Source organism: Alexandromys fortis, unplaced genomic scaffold (assembly GCF_014885135.2).
Source record: "Alexandromys fortis isolate MF-2015 unplaced genomic scaffold, M_Fortis_MF-2015_v1.1 scaffold_205, whole genome shotgun sequence".
Classification (NCBI taxonomy): domain Eukaryota; kingdom Metazoa; phylum Chordata; class Mammalia; order Rodentia; family Cricetidae; genus Alexandromys; species Alexandromys fortis.
The window spans coordinates 2,544,858-2,569,099 of NW_026068107.1; the positions used below are offsets into that span (position 1 = coordinate 2,544,858).

A 24,242-nucleotide genomic window follows, 5' to 3' on the forward strand; every position below is an offset into this window, starting at 1 on the left:
AAATATAAAATGGTAAAAAGAAAACATATTCAACAAATGTTGCTGGCAGAACTGGATATTAACATGTAGAGGAATATAAATAGATCCATATCTATTGCCATGCCAAAAAAAAAAAACCTCAAGTACAAATGGATCAAAGACCTCACCATAAAACCAACCATACAGAACCCTCATAAAAGAGAAAGTGGGAAGTACACTGGAACACATTGGAACAGGAGATCACTTCCTAAATATAGCGCTGATAGCACAGACACTGCAAACAACAATTAATAAATAGAACCTCCTGAAACTGAGAAGCTTCTGTAAAGCAAAGAACATGGTCAACAAGACAAAACGGCAGCCGACAGAATGGGAAAAGATCTTCACTAACCCTACATCAGACAGAGGACTGATCTCCAAAGTATATATTAAAAAACTCGATAAACTAAACATCAAACTACCAAATAATCCAATAAAAACTGGGATACAGACCAAAACAGGTAACTCTCAACAGATGAATCTAAAATTGCTGAAAGATACTTAAGGAAATGTTAAACATCCTTAGCCATCCATCAGATAAATGCAAATCAAATCAACTCTGAGATTCCATCTTACACCTGTAAGAATGACCAAGATCAAAAACACTGATGACAGCTTATGTTGGAGAGGATGTAGGGTAAAGGGAATACTCCTTCATTGCTGGTAGGAGTACAAACTGGTACAGCACCTTTGGAAATTAGTATAGCAATTTCTCAGAAAATTAGGAAGCAACTAACCTCAAGACCCAGCAATACCACTTTTGCGTATATACGAAAAGGATGCTCAATCGTACCACAAGTACATGTGCTCAACTATGTTCACAGCAGCATTATTCATAATAATCAGAAACTGGAAACAACCTAGATGTCCATCAACTGAAGAATGGATAAGGAAAATATGGTACATTTACACAGTGGAGTACTACACAGCAGAAAAAAATGACATCTTGAAATTTGCATACAAATGCATGGATCTAGAAAACATCATATTGAGTGGGGTAACCCAAAACCAAAAAGACAATTATCACATGTACTCACTCATAAGTGGCTTTTAGACATAAAGCAAAGAAAAGCAAGCCTACAATTCACAATCCCAGGGAACCTGGACAACAAAGAGGACCCTAAGAGAGATATACATGGATCGAATCTACATGGGAAGTAGAAAAAGACAAGATCTCCTGAGTAAATTTGGAGCATGGGGACCTTGGGAGAGGGTTAGAGGGGAGGGGAGAGGTAGGAAGGGGAACAGAGAAAAAGGTAGAGCCCAATAAAATCAATAAAACAAACAAAAAAGAATAAATAAAAAAAGAAAGACAAAGATGCATAATCGCATACTACTCCTTCTCACCAAGAGAGACAGACAGCACAGGTCCTTTTAACACCATTGTTTAACTGGAAGTGAAAAACAACAGAAAGTTATGTATGGAGGTAACTGGGCACAGGATTTAAGGCCTTATAGCTCAAGTCTATTTTCTGTCTCTTCCCTGCTTCCTGTTCCTCAAAGATGAGGAGTCCCAGCTGCACACTATTTTCACCATGGAGCCATGGGCGGCCTAGTTCCCCCTCCATGATGGATTATTTCCCCTCTAACTGTGAGCCAGAAACAAATCTTTCCTTCTTTCTGTTGCTTCTTACAAGTATTTCATCATAGCAACAAGAAAAATAAGTATACAACTATACTAAGTAATTTTCTTACTCAGTCCCCAGTGGGCCTTTAGAACATACCTTGAGGACTTTGTATTGCTTTTGCTACTCATATGACTTGTTTTTCTCATATGACTTTTTAAGATGAGATTAGTACATTTGTCCCAATATCAATACCCTAATCTTTATATTTCCTATCTGTAATTATTTTTGTTTGTTTGAGGACTAACTGTGGGAGTATCCACATAGAACCATGCCCCAAGGTATTTACATTTGTATAGATGTGTCCTGTCAATGTGAGGGATGGAAAACAGATAGAGACAAATGATTACAGGCTTACTTGGGGTCTAGAAGGGACTAGAAGGATGGTAGTTGGTATTCCCACATTGATAGTATAAAATGCATAGCAGTCAAAGAATTCTAACTTCAAACTTAACCTCTTGGCCCTTGATATGGTGGATTTATTATGGAATAAAAAGTGTTACTAGTGGATAGGGCCCAGGTTTTGTGTGTCCGGGTTCTTGGACTCTTATCCAAAGAGTTAAAAATAAGAGCTCACAGCTAAACCGTGGTGCACAAACCTTGAATGGCTGCATTTGGGAGACAGAGGCTGGCAGATCTCTGTGAGTTCAAGGCCAGCCTGGTCTATAGAGTGAGTGGATCCAGAGCAACTCTGTCTAGAAAACCCAAACAAAACCAAAACAAACAAACAGAAAGAGTTCACACAGCTTTGCTAAAAGAACAAGATAACTTTATCTGTAGCAAAGTGATAGCATAGATTGTAGAGTCAGGTACTGTTAAGATGCCTGTCAGGTAAGTTGGGAGTTCTCAAGGGCCAGTTGAGGCAGGCTCAGTTTGGTGTCCCCATTTGGGTTTGGGTTATGCACACTCTCTTGTAATAATTTACCTGGCAGGCATCCTTCCTCTACACATACTATGCGTACACCCTGTGGTAGTTTGAATGTAATTGTCCCCCATAATCTCATAGGGAGTGACACTATTAGGAACTGTGGCTTTGTTGGAATGGATATGGCCTTACTGAAGGAAGTGTGTCACTGTGGGGGTGGGCCTTGTGGTTTTCTATGCTCAGGATGCTACCCAGTATCACAGTCAACTTCCTGTTGCCTGCAAGATGAGGGACTCTCAGCTACCAGCATGCCACAATGCTCCCCTCCATGATGAAAATGACTGAACCTCTAAAACAGTAAGTAAGCCACCCCAATTAAATGTTCTCTTTATAAGGGTTTTCGTGGCCATGGTGTCTCTTCACAGCAATAAAAACCCCAACTAAAACACACCCTTCTCCTAGCAACTTCAGAACTCCCTCCACCCCTAAGTCATATTGGGTTACACATACTCCTGTATCTAAACAATATTGTAACTTTCTCTGCCCCAGATAACAATCAAATATAGACAGTTCTATTCAAGTTTTGCTGACATATTGAGATATATAAAAGGCAGGTCTGGCTTGAACTAGGTTTGGATATGTGCTCAGTAAAGCGAAATGGTGTCCTCCAGTAACTTCTTGGAAAGAATCCTATTTATCATCTGATGGGTACATGCATTTGGCTGTGAATATGATTGAAATAAAATGTATTTGGGGAAGTGTCACACACAGAGGAGAAAGGAATATATAGCCTAATGTACAGATAAAGATAGAGCACCACCCAAACTACACTTCCTAGGACCCAACCCCTTTCCCATAGATCCATAGAAAGAGACAGCCTGGGGCCTGTGTGTGCTCACAGTCATGTGACCTGATGTCAGTCTTAATAGCATATTCCTCTAACAATCTGCACTACTGCTTTGCTACACACACACACACACACACACACACACACACACACAAAATTATCTTACTTCTTTTGCAAATCTCCATGAGCCTTTTTTTTTCCAGTTTTCGGATAAAAGGTCAAGAACCTGGAAACAATCAGCACACAGCCAATAACCAGGAACAGATACACATTGTTTTATTTAACAAGTAATTAGTTGACTGAAACATTCCAAATCATTATGTAGATGTCACGCAGGCCCCCAATTGAAGTCTTGCCCTGAGCCTTGTAAATTTCACAAACGGTACAGGTGGGTTATGTTAAATATTTAGTCTACTCTTTCCCTGTGGACTTGTGGGGCTTCTCTTGGTGTTTTGTGCTGCTTTATACTAAACATATGATGGGGTTAGAGAAAACAGATGTGCCTTTGCCACATTATCAGTGTCCTAATTATAGTCCCTGTCTTCAATTTCCCTTACTCCACCCTAATACAGAAAACACTTAAAGTAATGGAACTAAAGGAACTGACACGGCTCATTCCTGGAAATTAACTATAAGGATTCTTTGCCTGTTTTGTGGCTACCATTGTTGTACAGAAGGAACTGAAACTTCTTTGGGTTATTGTAGTGGTGGGAATAGAATTGGTGCCCATAATTTAGGGTACTTGAACACTTAGTCTCCGGTTGGTAGTGCGGTCTGAAGGGGGGGGGGGTTAGGTGATCTAGCCTTGATAGAGAAAGTACATCACTGGAGGCTGGCTTGGAGATTAAAAAACTTCTCATCCCTTTCAGTTCACTTTTTCTGTTTCATGGATGTGGTTGAGGATGTAAGCCATCAACTTTCTGCCCTAGCTACCATGCATTCCTACCATGAAAACCTCATCCTCTGGAATCGTAAGCTCAAATGAACCCTTTCTTCGATAAGTTGATGTAGTCATGGTGTTTTCTCATAGCAACTGAAGAGTAAGTTATACAGTATGAAAGTGTTATTCCTACGTCCATAGGAAAATCTAGCCATAGACTAGTCATCCTTGGAACTAAGCCTTACCAGAGTTTTGGGTAATTGGAACATTTGAAGTCAGGCAATGGCATACTACTCATGATGAAAAACTTCTGTTGGTGTCCTAGTAACCATGAGAATCAAGGGTTGTTTCGTAATCTGTTTTTATATTTGTGTTGCTGGTATTTTCAAGATGGTTCTTTTAAAGAATCTATTAGTAATATTTCTGGAAGCAACACTTCAGGTGTGATATTCTTAGGAGCTCTGCAGATCTTCTCTCAGTTAAAGTGGTAAAACTTATTATTTATGTGGGTGTTGGGGTGCGTGCATGTTCCTGTGTGTGTGGGTTCACATGTGTATGGTGAACAGGTAAATGTGCAATACATTGTTCTTCAGAAACTTTCCATCTTGTTTTTTGGTACAGGGTCTCTACCTGGGACGTGGGGCTTGGTGATTTGATTAGAGTGGCTGGCCAGAAAACCTCAGAGATCATCAACCCACTTCCACCTCACCAGCACCAGAATTATGAATGTCAAAACAACTACAATTCTGACATTAATGCTAGGGGTTGAACTTAGGAATTTACGTTTTCGTGAAAAAAAATTATTTTGACTAAAATATCTCCCAGTCCCCCAAATTGTTTTTAATCCAATTGAGTGAGTTCTTTAGGAGTGATGTTAAGGTAATACATCAAGTAAATCGCCATTAATTCAAAAAATCTATTTAAATTCAATAATAATAATGGGAGACTATGATATCTGAACCAATGTCCACGCCCTCTTTCTTCTTTCTTTATTTTTAAAGGAATCTTTTTAGATTTTACATACTAATCCTAATTCCCCCTCCATCTCCTCCTCCCGCTCCCCTCACTTTCTCCCCACTCCACACCCATTCACTCCTCAGAGATGGTAAGATCTGCCATGGGAAATGAACAAAGTCTGTTGTATCACCTCTCTGAAGCAGAACCGAGGATCGTATCTAGGCTGAGCAAGATATTCTTCCATAGGGAATGGAATCCAAAATGCCAGTTCATGCACTAGGGAAAAATCCTGATCCTACTGCCATTGGCTCCACAAACTGCCCATGCCACACACTGTCACCCACATTCAGAGGGCCTAGTTTGGTCCTCTGCAGGTTCACTATCAGTCCAGAGTCAGTGAGGTCATACTAGCTCAAGTCAGCTATTTCTGGGGGTTTCCTAATCATGGCCTTGACCCCTTGGCTCATATTATTTCCCCTCTCTCTCTATGGCTGTACTCCAGGAGCTTGACCCAGTGCTTTACTATGGATCTCTGCATCTGCTTCCATCATTTTACTGGATGAAGGTTCTATGATGGCAATTAAGGTAGTCATCAATCTGATCACAGGAGAAGGCCAGTTCAGGCACCCTTTCCAGTACTGATTAGTCTTAGCTGGGGTGATCCTTGTGAATTCCTGGAAATTTCCCTAGTGCCAGGTTTCTCGCTAGCCCCATAATGGTTCCCGCGATCAAGATATCTCTTTCCGAGCAGGGTTGTAGTTGAAGGTGGATGGCAGGTGAGGCCGTTCTTCTAATTTGTCATATTCCAGATGGAACTCCTTAGCTACTTTCCTCCAGTTCAGACAGTCAAAGAAGTAATATGTTCCCCTCTCATATGTATTGGTTTTCATTGTGGGCTCCATGCCTGGTGCTCTGGTAATCCACACTCGTTCTTCTTTGTGGTATCTCCAATCACGGTTAAAAAGCTCTACTGCAGCTAAGAGTTGTAACATATCTTCTCCATTCATGTAATAGAGATAGAAGAGGAGGTCTTCTCCGTATCGGCTAAGCTTGATTGCAGCCAGCTTATCCCTAATGTGAATGTTCGTTAAATATTCAGATGAACATGGAAGTCCATGTCCTGAGGCCGACAAGGCAAAGATGCCCAGGGTGATGCAAATTTGGGGTAGAGATTTTCAGGAGAGTTCAGATTGAGGCTTAATGTTGTTAAGTCACTTCCTAAAGCAAGATGTACCATTCCTGGGTCTGTCTCTGCTGCCCTGATAAATGTTAACAGGCCAATCATTCCAAATTGGTCCGTCACCATCCCTTGAGGAATGTTAGTAACTCGACCATCAGGTAACACCTGGATCCCCTTTTTCTGCTGATTATTGTTTTGTGTTGTTGAACTTTTATCTCCAGGGAATTTGGGTCCATCTGTACTTGACGTCGTCTTCCCCAATGTATTCAAATTAGATTTGCTGTTGTCATTACTTGAAGTTGGATCTTTATAGCTGGAACCAGGTAATGCTGGAAAGTCTTCATTGTGTATTGAGAAGTCCTGGGATTGCTCATTTGCAGGTTTTGTTACCATTCCAACGTAAGGTGCTCTTCTGGCCAAGGGGTTTATTAATGGGGTGGGGTTACCACTTCCTTCCCTTCTATTTCCGTCTGCTAATGCTGGGAAATCTGAAAGGTCCAATCCTGTCACATTTTCACTGCCATCTGTTCCATTAAAAATGTTACTTGATAAGGAGTTATTAATTCCAAATGCCTGATTCCTGTTCATTCCAAATCCAGACATACTGTTCACAGTAAAAGGCTGTCGAGAAGGCTGCTGCTTTGGCATACATATTATGCTGGGCGAGCTTCTGTTGGGGCTACCTAACCCTGAACTGCCTCACCTGCCATCCACCTTCAACTACAACCCTGCTCAGCAAGCCTTCTAAAAGACTTCCCTTTCCTGGGGTATGGCTGTCTCAGCACAGTACTCGACAGATCCGAAGAACTGATGTGGCTCAGGCAACCTGGTTTTAATTCATTGAGGATCCAGCAATTGGCTTACGTAAAGGGTCACCATTTGAGGTCCTGCCTTACCAATTATGTACTGCCCAACAACTAAATTTGTAATTTGTTTTCTCTAGTTTGAGCAGGGTCTGAATTTTTTCGTTTATTTTCTTTTTGACAGCAGACAGCCTGGGGTCTATTAAGACAAGCATGTACACTGACAGAAGTTACCATTTAGTTTCTTAAATGTAAAAAAGAAAACCCACAAAAGACTCAACAAAATTAGACCACAAAATTTGCATTGTTCATTGTAGCACTATTGGTAATAAAATAACAAATGTTTGTGCATTTTTATGTGAAGATCCTTTTCGTATTTCATTTGGAAAGATGAGCAAGGGCTGCTTCTTTCATTTTACTTCCCCTTCTGTTTCTGAAAGGCAGTTTCGCCAGGCTTAATGCAAGAATATGACTGTAGAAGAAAGAGATTGCCACGGTCTCTGGATGGTTTCCAGGGCTGTGTTGTTACTGAGCTTCATCTTTCCAGAATGAGCAAAACACTGTCCAGTCTTTGTTACGATTTTGTAATAAATGTGTACATTTTTTTTAAATTTTGGACATCACATGAATAAAGGTATGTATGTACGAATGTGTATATATTATATATATGACATCTATTTTGGAAAATGTTTGCCCTGCTGTACCTCATTTTTAGGAGGTGTGCATGGGTGCAATATATGAAAATGGGACATTCTGGAACTGCTGGTCAGGGGACTTTGTCGCCCTGTGCACTAAAGGGCCAGATTTTCAGCAGCCAAGGACATCCATACCCAAGTGAATGTGATGGGACTTCAAGACGTGAACTGAGACAATTCACTCTGGCTGTTTGAACAGCAGCGTTTCATAGGAAGAGAAAAAGATAAATCTTGTATTTTCTGACCACATAAAGGCTTCTTCTCTTTGTAATAAAGTAGAAAAGCTTTCCTCAAAAAAAAAGATATCTCTTTCCTTGTTCCCCCTCTCTGTCTTTCCACCAACTCTACCATCCTGTTCCCTCATATTCTCCTCCCCCTCCCCTTCTACCCTCTCTCCATTCCCCCATGCTCCAAATTTACTCAGGAGATCCTGTCTATTTCCTCCTCCCAGTGGGAACCATGTGCATCTTTCTTAGGGTCCTCCTTGTTACCCAGCTACTTTGGGATTGTAAATTGTAGGCTGCTTATCCTTTGTTTTATGTCTAATAAGAGTACACACTGTGTTTGTCTTTCTAGGTCTGGGTTACCTAACGCAGGATACTTTTTTTTTCTAGTTTTATCCATTTGCCTGTGACTTTCAAGATGCCATTGTTTTTTACTGCTATGTAAATGTACCACATTTTCTTCATCCATTCTTTGGTTGAGGGCCATCTAGGTCATTTCCAGGTTCTAGATATTATGAATAGCACTACTATGAACATAGTTGAGCAAATGGCTATGTGGTATGAGTGTGAATCCTTTGGGTATATGCCCAAGAGTGGTATTGCTGGGTCTTGAGGTAGATTGATTCCCAATTTTAAACCACCATACTGATTTACAAAACAGCTATACAAGTTTGTACTCCTACCAACAATGAAGGAGTGTTACTTCACATCCTCTCCAGAATAAATTTTCATGAGTGTTTTGTTCTTTGCTATTCTGAAAGGTATAAGATGGTATCTGAGAGTTGTTTTTATTTGCATTTCCCTGACGGCAAAGGATGTTGAGCAATTCCTTAAGTGTCTTTCAGTCATTTGAGCTTTCTCTGCTGAAAATTCTGTTATAGATGCATATCTATCCCCATGCACAAAACCCAAGTGCAAATGGATCAAAGACCTCAACATAATCTAGCTACACGGAACTTCATAGAAGAAAAAGTGGGGAGTACACATGAACACATTGGCACAGGAGACCACTTCCTAAATATAACAATAGTAGCACAGACACTGAGAGCAACAATTAAGAAATGGGATCTTCATTGAGAAAAGGAAAAAAAAAAGATTCCGCCTCCTCCCAGCCTCCCATTTCCCACCCCCACCTCCCACCCTTCACCACCACCCCCCACTCCACACCCCCTCCCACTCCAGTCCAAAGAGCAGTCAGGGAAAAAAAAAACACACAAAAGACAAAAAAGAGTTAGCTGGAAATAGGAACCTTTACAAAAGTGCAGACCAAATTTTCCTAGCAGCTAGCCCCCTGTCAACACCCAGCTTTGTGGTCTAGACAGGATCAGAAAATAACTGCTTAGGGGGAGGGTAGGGGCATGCACAGAAACAGAAGTAGTCCATACCTTGTACTCAGCAAAACTAACTCTCTTGACTCTAAGTAAACCTGGCTTGTGGCTTTTGCCTATATATGTCAACCCCAATGAGGAATGGGAGCTCTCCCTACTTTGCTGCGACATATGTAATGGAGAACTCCCAGCTAGCTGCAAGGAAATAAACCTTGCTTTTGAAAAAAAAAGAAAAGAAAAGAAAAAGAAAAAAAAGAAATGGGATCTTCTAAAACTGAGAAGCTTCTGTAAGACAAAGGGCACAGTCCATAAGACAAAATAACAGCCTATAGAATGGGAAAAGATTTTCACCAACCCCATATCTGATAGAACGCTGATCTCCAAATGTACAAAGAACTCAAGAAACTAGACATCAAAATACCAAATAATCCAGTTAAAAATGGGGTACAGATCTGGACAGAGAACCCTCTTTCTCCTTTGTACAGGAAGATTCAAGACTGTTGCAGTTAATACAACAGTGCATTATCTTCATCCAACACCAGAGTCATCACTCAAAAGTCTTCTCAAAAGAACAGAACATTCAAAGATTGAATGCTGTTTCAACCACTTTTCCCCCCAAATCTGATTTCCGGGCGAATGCAGTAGAGACGTAGAAGCTCTCTTCTTTCATGCTGCCATCACTTATGAGACAAAGGCCCTAACATGGTTCCAACAGTGCTGAGACTCTTAGGCCCCCAGCTGGGTAGAGAGATTCTTCTCTTGAAGAGTCAGTCCTTGAGAACACTTCATATTTTCCCCTCATGCCCTGTGAGAAGCTGCAGCAAGGGACACATCCAGAGCTCTTAGGGCAAGATGCAGGCTGCTAGATAGCCCTCTGCAGCAACTCTCTGCCTATGTTCAGAGAGCCCCCTGCAGCAACTCTCACCCTATGTTCAGAGAGCAATGTGATCTTCTCTTTGGTCTATGCTGTCTCCCTTTTGCTTCCAAACAAAAACAGTCACTTGAGATTTCATTAAAACCTTGCCTGTATTCTTGCATACTTGGCTGGGTCTCCTTTTTATTGTCTCTATTACAAAGCTCCTATCTCCACTAATATAATCATTGGGTACATAACCTCCTAAAGTAGTGTCATTTATTAAAGAGATCCCATTGCATGACTTTTTCAGTGTATATAATTAACATCTGACCACAACCTAAAATAATATAAACATCCCAAAGAACGATTCACTGAAGTTAAATTTAATGAGCAAATTCAGTTTGTTTGGAGCCACTTAAGGAGCACTGGATGATTGCAACCGCTGTTATTTTTCTAAAGTCCAGCTATCATACCACTCACTCCCCCATCTCTGCTTATCACGTTCCTAACTTACATAGCTCTCGGTCTACAACAGAATAGAGACAAGCCTAAGTTCAGAGCGCTACCTGGTGTTAACGCAGTGGAGGAACACTGGGCTCAAATAATATATGCCATAAATAAAACCAGTTTCTGAGAGTTACAAATTTACGTGCATTCTGTCCTTACTCTTCTTAAGGATTCTTCTGGTCTTGGCATTCTCGGTACAACCTTGGGAAGAAGGGCTTTTTTGCTGCATTTGGTGGCACAGAACAGCTAAATGGTGTCTGCAGCAAGAAGGAGTTACTCTGTCTAGGATTTGAAAGACTGGTTCCATACCCTAAGCATTTCCCCCTATCTCCCTTATCCACATCAACAACACCAACATTTTCCCAGGGGGTAAAGCAGTTCATAGGGCAGAGATTTCTGCATAGTTTCCCTCAGAGAGTTAATCCACTTGCAACACAGTATAAAGTCAAAGCTTATGGTCCTCTCAAAAATTAATAGACTCTGTGGTTAGAAGCAATTGAGAGGAACTAGAATCATTACAAATAAAAGCTAAAGTAATAGGCGAGCTATCTTGCCAAGAGAATCAAGGATAAAGATACTTAAGAAGACTCCCTGTTGGAGTCAGAAAATTTTCAAGCACAGCCTAAAACATTATTCCTTCAAAGGAACCTGAATTTAATTGGATCAATCTGTTGAGCAATGTATTCCCCAACCAGCAGAGACTAGAGAGTCATGGCTGAGTGTGGTCAGGGAAAGAAATGATCAAAGTGAATCACGAAAAAACCACTCTCCTCCCAGGATAACTGTGGGCCTACATATGAAGGTAATACACCTTTCCAAAGACCATCGGTACTGTGTCCTAAGGGAGGGAGAAGTAGACATTGTCAAAATAATCCAACTAGTTAATAATCAAAAAAAGAGAAAGTAATAGCAGACTCCAAAGGGGAAGAATTAATACCCAGCATTGCTGGGGGGGGGGGAACCTCAACAAATTTGTCTCTGAGTTTGACCTATTCTGATTTACAGTTTTACAGTGTCACTCTCCCTGAGATACTAAGAGATTACTAAACACCAATACACAACATCAGACACACTAAATCCAACTGAACTTTTAAAATCAAACACCCAGTCCCCAGACGACCATGGTGTGGCAGAACTCCAGAACAGTGAATTTGTGGAGACTGTGGAGGCATCCTTTGTAATAAAAAGACTGCTTTGATTCTGGTCCTTGCCATAGGATAATATTCAGGAAGATAGAGTAAAAGTGACCATTTTCAGCTAGCTGCTTCCCAGGCAGCGTTTGGGAATAGGAATATGGAATATCTAACTATGGCAGAATCCTGCCACTAACGGCATGATCTGTGCCTGATAAGATCCTTCTTCCACAACTTGGAGGAGGAAGCTCCTTTGTCCTGGGACCACATATATTAGTACATATGATTACTATAAAGTTGGTATCCTTTAACAGAAATAGCATGGTTTACAAATATTTTGGTTAGTGGTTAATGCACTTTTTGGTTGAAAGCAAGTGCTTCCCTTGGCCACACAAGGACAGAGACCTCCTGTGATGAGGAGAAACCCCTTTTCACAACCTGAAGACCAATATAAATCCAAAAGTTGCAAAGAAATGTGATATGCCTGAAGACATGATAGTGAGAGGAATAGCGATCCCCAGGATGAAATATGAACTTGAAGACCTACAAAAGCCCTGCCCTTGATGTAGTTGCTCTCACACTCTGTTCTCTGAGTTCATTTCAGAAAAGGGTAACTCTCTCCCTTCTGCCCTCTTTTCAGCCTGCTTCTGACACCAGGCAGAACCCTAAGGTTGCTGAAAGTCCTCGGGCATTGGGTTCAAAGGGGGTATGGAAAGTTGGGAGTGAGACATTCCTTAGAAGAGTGATTAACACCATGATGGGGACTCAGGAGTTCAGGCCCCAGAATTAAAGTCAACATGCAGAGGGCTCCAGAGAGAATCGGGCCCATGAAGAAGAAGTGGGATCCATTCTTATAGGTGTTTGAGGAAGTGGGGATGTTTGGGGAAGCAAGGAAATCCATGGTGAGGGAGGAAGAAGTGTTGCTACTGGTAACCACTAGTAGATCTCTGTTGCTGGAGTCTGACAAGCATATTTTAAAAGTCCTGAGAAGGTATGTAGGGCGTCTGCTAGAAAACGAAAGACTCACCAACAGACTCTCTTTCGGTTGCCTGCCAATCGCTGTGAGACTGGAGAGAGGGAACTGATGTTATATGCCTTGTGGCCTGAGCAGAGGTGCTCTAACAACACCTGATGACCTTGCTATTCACCAGCACTTTCAGGTTCTCCAACCTCCATACCTCGACTCAAAGATTTTTGCTTCAGGCCGAGGCTCCCTGCTTTCTTTAACTTCTAACTCAGAAAGTCTAACTTTTTCCTCCTTTTCATCTCCTTTCCCTCAGGCAGCTGCCAAGATCTTCACTTGCCTGTCTTGATGTTTTCTCTAATTCCAATAAATTATTTAAGCTCCCTTCTGAGTCTGTTGTTACACCTTTGAATACATTCTAAAGAATCATTCGAGTCCCTCAATCTGACTATGAGACTATTGGGGAAAAAAATGCTCCTTCGGAATTTCCTGATGGCAGAAGGAAGAGGCTGAATCCTGGTGCCAGCTAAAGGGTGATTTTACCTCCCAGGAAGGTATTTTGTGAAATACCATCAGAACACCTTACTGGAGACACCAGAGTCCAGACAATAACGGCTCAGTGATGGGCAGCACCACACCTTGGCCAGGAATGCTTAGATGTCCACCTCGCTGGCCCTCTACTTATGCTTTATCTCACTTCATGACTCCGAAGATGGATTTGGGGTGCAAGGGGCAGACATTAGATCTTTGTGTCACTTTTCCCCAGTGTGACCACATTGAATAAGTCTCCTTTTTCTGCTTTTCCCTATTAATTTGGCTGCTTAAATTGATTTCTTGAAGCTGAAACTGACTTCTTGGCGTATAGACGTGACTCCAATCTCAATAACATTAATGAAATTATAAATCACATTAACACAAAGTTATAATTAGAAGACAATCCTTCCTTTGGAAATCACCAAAGGTTTTTTTTCCTTATTGGGGACTGAGTCTTGTCCTATCAACTTTTTTCCAACTGCTGACTAACAATAAAGCATAATCAGAGTTCCTGGGACAGACTGCAGAGGCTGGAGAGATAATAAAACATCTGTATATAAAACAGGTGGATAAGACATGCTACTCTTGCTAAAGAATCAGTGATTAGGTATGTTCTGACCCAAGCAGCTCAAGTCAGGCTATTGAAAGATAGGCTTATAAGAAATAGACGAGGCTGTTGCAGGCACCTTACTCTAGACTTGATAGTTATTATTCATCAGCTCATACAAATGACCGCCTAGAAATAATAATGGAAAGCAATTTTGTATTTATTATTTCATCAGGCTTGCTCTGTCACTGAGAGAAAACAACTAAATGGCTTAGCTGTTCTCCATTGAAAACAAGCACAGCCGATTTCTGCCTATTTTTGGAAACACTATTTTTCTGTGGTCCACCTAAATGAGCTGGAAAGACGCACTGTTTCCTTCACTGGTCGTTTCCAAGGTATCATTTTTTAGGTTTATTGAGATCAAGAACATAATTCAAAGAATCCCTTAAATGAACCCCTCAGATATATAATAGTCACATTTCTGCAAAGAAGACGGTGTACCAAAAAAGTTACAGTGTATGTAAGACTCCAAAATATGCCTACGTGGGGTACCAGCCTTTCTTTAAACACTGTATACAAGAAAACTACATATAGAAATAGGAAGAAATGTAACACCACATTAAAATATTGGCAACCTACAATCAGGCTTTATTTATTTATTTATTTATTTATTTATTTTAAAATATTGGCAACCTACAATCAGGCTTTATAATGGAAAGTCAGATTATAGATTAAAACTGCCCAGGAACTCCTAAAATTGATACAATTTTTTGAAAACTCATGTACAGTTGAGTACACTTTTGATCTCAACACCAGAGATAGATTTCTTTTGAATAATTGTCTTTACCCAAAATTAACACGAAGATTTGTAATGTCACTGAAGGAGAAAAGAAACCAGGGACTTGTGAACTGACACACAAAAAATATTCTCAAAAGAAAGAGAGAAAGAAAACATGGCCTTGGGTGTATAGGGATGTGGGGAGGATATCAGAGGAGTTGGGGGAAAGAAAACCTCCCTGATCGGAATTCATTGCATGAAACATTTTTTTCAACAATAATATTCTCATTGCCATTGAAAGTTTTGTGTTGTCTCTTGCTTTTCTATGTTTTGGTTTCCAATAATAGCAAATCTTTACTGAAGTCTATGTCAGATTGCACATGTACAGTAAGTTAAAAGCAGATTTGTGAAGGATACTTAAAGTTTATGAACATTGTCTTTCTTCTACAGTTAAGTAATTGAAACAGAATTAAATGGACGGAAATAGAAAACACTATCCTGAGTGAGGTAAGCCAGACCCAAAAAGAGGAACGTGGGATGTACTCACTCATATTTGGTTTCTAGCCATAAATAAGGGACATTGAGCCTATAATTTGTGATCCTAGAGAAGCTAAATAAGAAGGTGAACCCAAAGAAAAACATATAGGCATCCTCCTGAATATTAACCTTCATCAGGCGATGAAAGGAGACAGAGACCCACATTGGAGCACCGGACAGAAATCTCAAGGTCCAAATCAGGAGCAGAAGGAGAGAGAACATGAGCAAAGAACTCAGGACCGCGAGGCGTGCACCCACACACTGAGACAATGGGGATGTTCTATCGGAAACTCACCAAGCCCAGCTGGCCTGGGTCTGAAAAAGCATGGGATAAAACCAGACTCACTGAATATAGTGGACAATGAGGACTACTGAGAACTCTAGAACACTGGCAATGGGTTTTGATCCTACTGCACCTACTGGCTTTGTGGGAACCTAGGCAGTTTGGATGCTCACCTTACTAGACCTGGATGGAGGTGGGTGCTCCTTGGACTTCCCACAGGGCAGGGAACCCTGATTGCTCTTTGGGCTAAGATGGAGGGGGACTTGACTGGGGGAGGGGGAGGGAAATGGGAGGCAGTGGCGGGGAGGAGGCAGAAATCTTTAATAAATAAATAAATAAATTTAAAAATAAAACAAAAGAAAAAATAAATAGAAAACAAATAATTGGGGTTGCTCCCTGATAGTTCAGAAGTTCAGTCCATTATCATCGTGGTGGGACATTGCAGTGTGCAGGCAGACTTGGTGCTAAAGAAGGAACTAAGCGTTCTATATCTTGAAGGCAACAGGACAAGGTCTGGGGCACTGGGTGTGGCTTAAGCATATAAGAGCCTTCAAAGCTCTTCTCCGTGGTGACACACTACCTCCAACAGAGCCACACCTGCTCCAACAGAGCCACACCTGCTCCAACAGAGCCACACCTGCTCCAACAGAGCCACACCTGCTCCAACAAGGCCACACCTCTTAATGGTGCCACTCCTTTAGTGGACCATTTTCTTAGAAAAAAAAAAAGAAACAGAATTAAGGGACTTTTTATTTTCTTTTTGTTTGATGTTCTACATGGGTACAAAGCCAGTTTTCTACAGCTCTGAGATTTTCATCTCAATGAAAATGGCTACTAAAAGACAGTTTATTTTCCCGAATTTTACTAGACTTCTTACAGTTTTGATTTTTACAAAAAACTGAACTAGAATTTGTCAACATTCTGTTTAGACTTTGAATACTGTTTTTAAATTTTTTATATTAAATATTAACATTAAATTATTGTAGTTTGTATAAATTATAATAGCAAAGATGTATATTTATATTTTACTTCTGTAATATTTTACTACAGATGATTCTTCTTAAAGAAATTGATTTAGAATAGAGGAAAATGTTTAAATTCTTGATACTTAAGCTACTCTGATGACATGCATTCCAGATGGTAATATATTTAGTAATACACACACATAATGTATAAAAGTATACCTTGTAATTACTATGTATGCCAATCTGTGCAGAGAAAGAATTTGGGCATCTTTTTGGTTCCATATATTACTATCACTTTCTGTTTTCTCGATGAAGAAGTATTCAGTATAGTAACTCAATATTTTGAGGTTTGTTTCTTTTTTACTTTCTAATAAATATTCATGCATATAAATTAGTACAGCATTCTGTTTTTTTTTCCTTCAAAGTGAAAGATGGAACAAGAATAAGCAATTTACTTTTTTATGTTGAAGTTTAATTTTTTAAATCTCCTTTTTTAATTTATCAAATGTGTTCTTTGTATGAATTGATAATTCTTTTGACTATGGTCTTAGTTATGATCAATTTAAAGCTCAATGCAATAATCTTAGTAACTATGCTACTTCTATATAACCCTGTGGCACAGCACATTCAAGCCCCCAGTGCTGTTAACCTGACGCCATAGTGTCTTTCTTGTAGAAGGAGCTGTGGGCTGCGTTCCTGCCACCCAGCTCCCAGCCACCTGGCTAGCTTATGCCCCGGAAATAACAACACACAAATTGTATTCATTTAAACACTGCTTGGCCTATAGGCTTTAGTCTCTTACTGGCTAACTCTCACATCTTGATTAACCCTTTCTATTAATGTGTGTAGCACCACTAGATGGTGACTTACCAGGAAGATTCTAGCCTGCATCCATCTTGGGTCGGAGCTTCATTGCGTCTTCCTAGAGAGGAGAGGCATAGCATTTGCCTCACTTCCTACCAGCATTCTGTTCTGTCTACTCCACCCACCTAATGGCTGGCCTATCAAATGGGCCAAGGCAGTTTCTTTATTAACCAATGAAAGTAACTCCTCCATCACTTTCTATGGTGTATGAAAACAGTCTTTAATGCTTGGTTCAGCACTGTGCATGTAGCTCTGTGTGGTAGAGCATATTATGTCTAGCATGTTGAAAGCCGGTTCAATCCACAGCACCAAAACGACACACACACACACACACACACACCTGTTCTCTAGTGAAGCTACTGTACGTGGTTGATATGTTAAACAGAAGTAGTCCCCTCACAGTTCTCACCGTCTAGGAATGGCACCACAGGCAGGAAACAAAGCTTTTTGCCATGTGGATCATTGGGAAACATTCCAGGTCTTAACTATTGCAGACACACAATAACAAGGAATTTATGACTCTGCATTTATTCTCATTTCTTCTCTATGATTCTTTAAAAGTGGTAAAATTATGTAAATCAGTAATTATAAGAACATATGCTTCACTTTGTAACATTTATGTATATAACTGGTAGAGTTTGGAAGGGGCTTTTTTTTTTCTCCAGATCATAATCTATAAAAACATGCTTTGCGGCTCGCTTGCACTAACTTGTCACAGGCTCAGACTCTTTTTTGTACAATGATGTCAGAGAACAGCATTTTCTTTCCTAAAAAGAAGTTTATATTGTGTGTGCTCATTAAAAACAACTGGCACTTTCAAACTAAGTTAATTTTATGGGATGATTTAGACAGCATATTATACATATTAGAACAGTTTTTGTTTTCAAATGTGCACTTACAATGAGTTCTCTTATTAGGAAAACACTTAACTTTTCTATCATTTAGCTCAAAGGTATGGATTCTGTCAGATTTCAATTTTGTAACAAGTTGTTTTATGCCATATAATCTATTGTGGGTGTTAGCAACATGTTACATCAATGAACTGCTTAAAATTTACTATATGAAAAACTTTGTTTTAATATAGTTTATGAGCAAAACCACAACATTTGTAATTCAGAATAGTGGTGTTTTTATACAAGTGATGTATTTTTCTCATAGGTAATAGTTAATAAAAATATTATAGAAATAAAATTAATTTATTGTAACAAGAATAATTGAAATTTATTCATTTTTTAAGACATGTGGGTTTTCCCTCACCTAACTCCTCTCCTAACAAACCTCTTCCCGTCCCCCTGCCTTCCCACACAACTGTTGAGTTTTCTACCTTTTTTCTCCCATCAAGTCCAGGTTGTTTTACACAAGTACCCTTGGGAGTGAGGCCAGGCCTGGTATGTGGTTGACCTACCAGGGGTCACCTCATTAAAGAAAACTGACTCTCTCTCTCCCAGCAGCTATCAAATGCCAGTAGCTCCTCAGCTCGTGGTGGGAGTTTGTGGCCACCTCCCCCTTCCATGCTGGGATTCTCTCTGCCTTGAGTTTGTGCAGGTCTTGTATTTGCTGTCACAGCCACTGTGACTTCTTATCTGCAACTACCCTGTCTGTCACGTAGGGAAAACACCATTTCCTTGACATTATCCACCACCACAGGCTCTTACAATCTCTCTAAGTCCTCTGCTGAGAATATCCCTGAGCATTGGATGTAGGGAGTATGATCCATTTAGAGCTGAGTACTCCACAGTTCCTTACTTCTCTCTATATGGACAAGTTGAGAGTCTCCATTATTTGCCATCTACTACAAGGAGAATCCTCTATGGTGAGGGTTGAGAGATGTGGTGATCATGTTAATAGCAATAAGTCATTTTAGTACTATGTCTGTTTAGTAGAATGACAATAGTATTGGGTATTCCTAAAGTGCCTATGACCTATCTAGCCACAGTTTCTTGGCCCCTTTAATAGTACCAGCTATAGGTCCTATCTCATGGAGCAGGACTTATACACATTCAAATAGTAGTTGGTTGTGAAATGCTGCTATAGATCAAGGAACTCCAATAACCTCATGGCCGCTATGGGCATTTGCATGCATGAGATGCACATTAATTCACATAGGAACACACACAGACACATAAATATGTCAGAAACTAGCTGACCTATTCGAGTGTGCCTGAAACAAGGAGTGAGGATTGAGGAAAGAAATAAACAATAGACAATAGTTACCTCCTTATGTGTCTCAAGACACCTAGTAACCACCCCCTATATCAAACATCCTTTTATCTGGCCTTGAGGATCAAGAATCTAGTGACCACACCTGTGGGGAGATATTTGGTCACACACAAAGGGCCTGAGAGCCACCAGGTCCTTGCTGGCCTAAACAGGACTAAACTGGCTATCTGAGCATGCTCTGTGTTAACTTCCTCATGACTGAACCTAGGTCTGTCAAGGGAACCCAGTGACAGCTGCCAAGCCATGAGACAAGACAACCTAAACGGATCTCCAGCCTCCACAAGAAATGACCTGATGCCAATGCTGCTGCTTCCCCTCTTCCAGGTGGGTAGAGGGTATGTATATAAGGCTTTCCCCTTCCTGAAGAAACTGAGATTTTGCATTCAACCTGTCTCTGGTATCTATGACACTGACCCTGTGCATACTCACCCCTCCCCCAAGGGGCATCTCAGTGGGACAAAGCAACACACACCTTAAATCAAACATCCAGTTATCTGGCTTTGGGGATCAAGAATAAGTTTGAACTCTCTAATTTTAAGTCAAGACAGAAGAGAGTCAAATCTCTGGGGTCCCACATAAATAAAAATAAGAAAAACATTAAAAGAAAGTTCAACAATCTCAAAGCAGCAAACACTTGTTGCCAGGTGGTGATGGCGCATGCCTTTAATTTCAGCACTTGGGAGGCAGAGGCAGGCAGATCTCTGTGAGTTCAAGGTTAGCCTGATCTACAGGGTGAGTTCCAGGACAACTAGGACTGTTTCACAGAGAAACCCTGTCACGAACCCCCCCCAAAAAAAATCAAATGGTAAATATAAATGAAAAGACAGAAACTATTTTTTAAAACAACAACAACAAAAAATCCGTAGTCGAAAACACAAAACATGAAAAATATTAGAGGAACTCAACAGTGGATAAAAACTATCAGAATAAATATTAAATCTGTAGACATGTGATAATTTTTCATATTGTCAATGAAAAGAATATAAATAAACAGTCTCAAAAATGTGAAAAATATCCAGCAACCTCCAAGTTTAGTGTCTCAAGGGAATAAGCAGAAAGTGAAAGTAGATGGCATCTGGTCTGTGAATACCTGGATGAGCATACCACACACACACACACCACATGAATATAGTGTACATACTAGATAAAAATAAACACAGACTGAAAAAATGATACATTACCAAATTTGTCACTAGTCTGTCTGTTATACATATAACTATACAAAAAAATATTTAGATGAAATTTTTCAGGCTGAGAATGTGTTATTTCCGGTGATAACTTGAATCCATTCACACAAAGGAGCATCAGTAAGAACAATTATGCGGAGTCATATCTATTCTTTCTTAACCATATGAAGGTTGATTATATACTACAATATTTATATAACATATTTTGATCTATAACAGACAATATATATGATGTTTTTGTCAATAACAGCACAAAAGTTAAAGAGTGAGGATATATTTACCTAGTCAAGGATTTTGCTTCATATAGTAACATTAATTTACAGAAAAGCAAAATAAATCCATGATAAATAAGAAGGTATATTCATTTTATTTTACCATTATAAACTACCTGAGATTAATCAACTTTAAAGTATAAAAGGACATTTAGTTACCATTGTCGGAATATTTTTGTCCACTGTTAAAATTGACCCCACTCCTTTTGGAGCAGTGAAGAAATAGCACACCCCTTATTTATTTTTGAAAAATGTTACCATTCTTCAAGAATTTCATATAATGTACTTTGATCCATTTCACTCTTCCCCCAACTTTTCCTAGACCCAACACCCTTTTCTACACCCCTGTGGTGGTTTGAATAAGAATGGCCTCCATAGACTCATATATTTGGTTGCTTGGTCTCCAGTTTTTGGAACTATTTGGAAAGGATTAGGACCTGTGGTCTTGAAAGGAGGTGTATCACTAGGGGAAGGCTTTGAGGATTCAAAGGCCCACACCATTCCCAGCTTTCTCCCTCTTTCTGCCTCTACCTTACTGATGCAAGCTTTCAGGTACTGCTCGAGTGCCATGCCTACCTGCCTGCCTACCTGCCTACTGCCATGTTCCCTACCATGATGGTCAAGGACTCTAACCCTCTGAAACCATGAGTCACAAATTAAATGTTTCCTAAGTTTCCGTGATCATTGTGTCTTAGCACAGCAGCAGAAAATTAACCAGGGGACTGCTCAACTTCATGTCCTCTTTTGTTTCTGAAGCTAAATGAGTACAATTTAACCTGCCCATGTACTCTTGGCTATGAAGCCTTTCACTGGAGTTGAGCTCTCAGGAGCCACACCCTTAGAGAAAACTGACTTTCCCTCTGTATCAATTGCCAATGGCATATCATCTTGCAGTGGAGCTTCTTGTTCACCTCTCCTCTCCTACTGGGATTTTTTTTTTCTAGCATGAGCTTGTGATGGTCCCCTGCATTTGTTAGCTGAGAAGGCAAATCTTAATGAAGTACTCATAATTTAGCTAAATTATTCATCTGAGAGTCATGAAAAAATATATTATTTGGGAAGAGAAGTAAAAAAAAAAGGAAAATAAAGGAACCAAGGTTTCACAGTTCCCAGGGAGGACAAGTCCCCAATGAATTAACTACCTCGACTTAAAACTTTCACCATCTCGGAATCCTGCTGGAAACAAAGTTTTTTTTCTACATGGGCTTTTTGGAAACACTCCAGGTTGAAGACATAGCAGAAGGTTAATAACACAATCTATAATTTCATATGTGTTCTCCAGGAAACAAATGTAATGTATTTTCAAATAATAAGCAATAGCAATACATGCTTGGTTGTTAATCGCAATGCACAGAGTGCCATGAATTTTTAACAAGATGCCTTCTAATACCCAACAGCGAATAAATCTACAGCCTGAGGAGCATCTGTGGGATTGTAGGAGAGACTTCTCTTGGTAAATATGGCTTAAAAGGATACACCTTAATCAGCATAACACAAGGCAAAATATAGGTTTTATTATAAGAATATAGAATAAAAGTTGAAATCCAAATTCATGTATGAAATAGGTGAAATGATAAGATTTTTACTTGGTAATAAGAATGTGATTGGGTGAAAAAAATTACCAGGTACAGTGATAACACTAAGATAAAGGGTAGTTCCCTATATGCAGAAAACAAAATATGTCCTAGAGGCAAAAATGATGAAGGTTCTAAGACATGTGACAAAATAGACTTACCTTTACCTTTCTTCCTTTAGCATTTATCCAGTCTACAAACCCTGACTTTGTGCTAGTCTTTGCCTTTAAAATACTTGATGGGAATGTCATCTTAGCAACAAGAATAAAAGCTGCAAAATTAAGGGGTGTGTAATTGCTTTAACCCACTATCTTGGAAAAAATAATTCCCTCCCAGCAGAACCACCATACTTAAATGACATGGCACTTTCGTGGTGATTAATAATAGAAACAGTAGTAGTATCAGAAAAACTATAAACTTCCTAGGCATTAGTTTCTGTGTAATTTTTAAAACTCCTTTGGGTTGTAGAATATATCATTTTAACTATATAAAGATGTATTTCATTTGTTTATGCTGTGGAATAATACTTTACTGTATAAAAATATGTTACCTTTGTTTATGGTGCCTGTGGTTAAGGATGTAAGGATGTGGGACATTTGTTTTTGCTGCATTTGTTCAATTCTGAAAAGATGTGTTGGTGTTTCAGCTTGCCTGCCTAAGGCACCTGATTGGTTCAGTTAAAAGCTTTATAGCCAATAGCTAGGCAGGAGAGGGATAGTAGAAAGAATATATACGATGATGAATCTAGACTCAGGAGAAGAAGGAGAGAAGAAGAGAATGAGGGAGAGAGGGACACACCCAGGGCAAGAAGCCAGGCAGCTGCTAGCCACCCAGACACAAGAAGAAGTAAAAGTAAAATATACAGAAGGAAAAAAAGTAAAAATCCCTGATACAATATGTAGATGAAGAGAAACAGATTAATTAAGTTAAAAGAGTTAGTCAGAAATGAACCTACACTAGGCTGAGCTTTCATAATTATTAGTGTCTCCATGTCATAATTTGGGAGCTGGTTGGGGCCCCCAAAGAAAAAGTCTGCTATACCTTTGATCCTCTTTTCTTGATTTCCATCTATCTTTCTATCTATCTGTCTTTCTGTCTGCTTGTCTACCTGTCCATCTATCTACCTAATTTATTTAAACTTTTTAACATACTATATTTTGATCATATTCTTTTTCTTCCTCCAACTCTTTCCATATTCAGAAAAAAGACAAAAACACCAATAAGACAAAAATACAAGAATTAAAAGTGCACAAAAATAATAGTCTCTAATTTGTATGACCAACTACTCCTGGGCATGAGGCCTGACCCTGGGATGTGCTTGATATATCTTTAAAAAACATAAAATTATCTAAAGTAATTACTATAACAATTCATCATTTTTGTGTGTAACATATATTATATATAATGGGTATTGTTATGCAATAGTATTATAAAATAGCAAAGGATCTGCAGCTATATAGAATGTTTCATTATAATAAAATGGATGTTATTATTTTGCAAAACCAATATATCCTAATGAAAAGAGGGAAAGGAATATTTGTAGATCTAACTGGAACACAGTAGTATAACTCTGTTTCTCAAACCTAAGCACACAGTACA

The 24,242-nt window shown here is 39.6% G+C and overlaps 1 protein-coding gene across 1 annotated transcript; it reads right to left on the reverse strand.

Moving 5' to 3' along the window:
* Positions 1 to 5,920: 5,920 nt before the first annotated feature.
* Positions 5,921 to 7,064, reverse strand: LOC126489738 (CCR4-NOT transcription complex subunit 2-like). The gene is given in 2 exon segments (XM_050124200.1): positions 5,921 to 6,294; positions 6,297 to 7,064. Coding segments are annotated over 2 exon segments (1,098 nt in total). The 5' UTR covers positions 7,021 to 7,064.
* Positions 7,065 to 24,242: the final 17,178 nt, after the last annotated feature.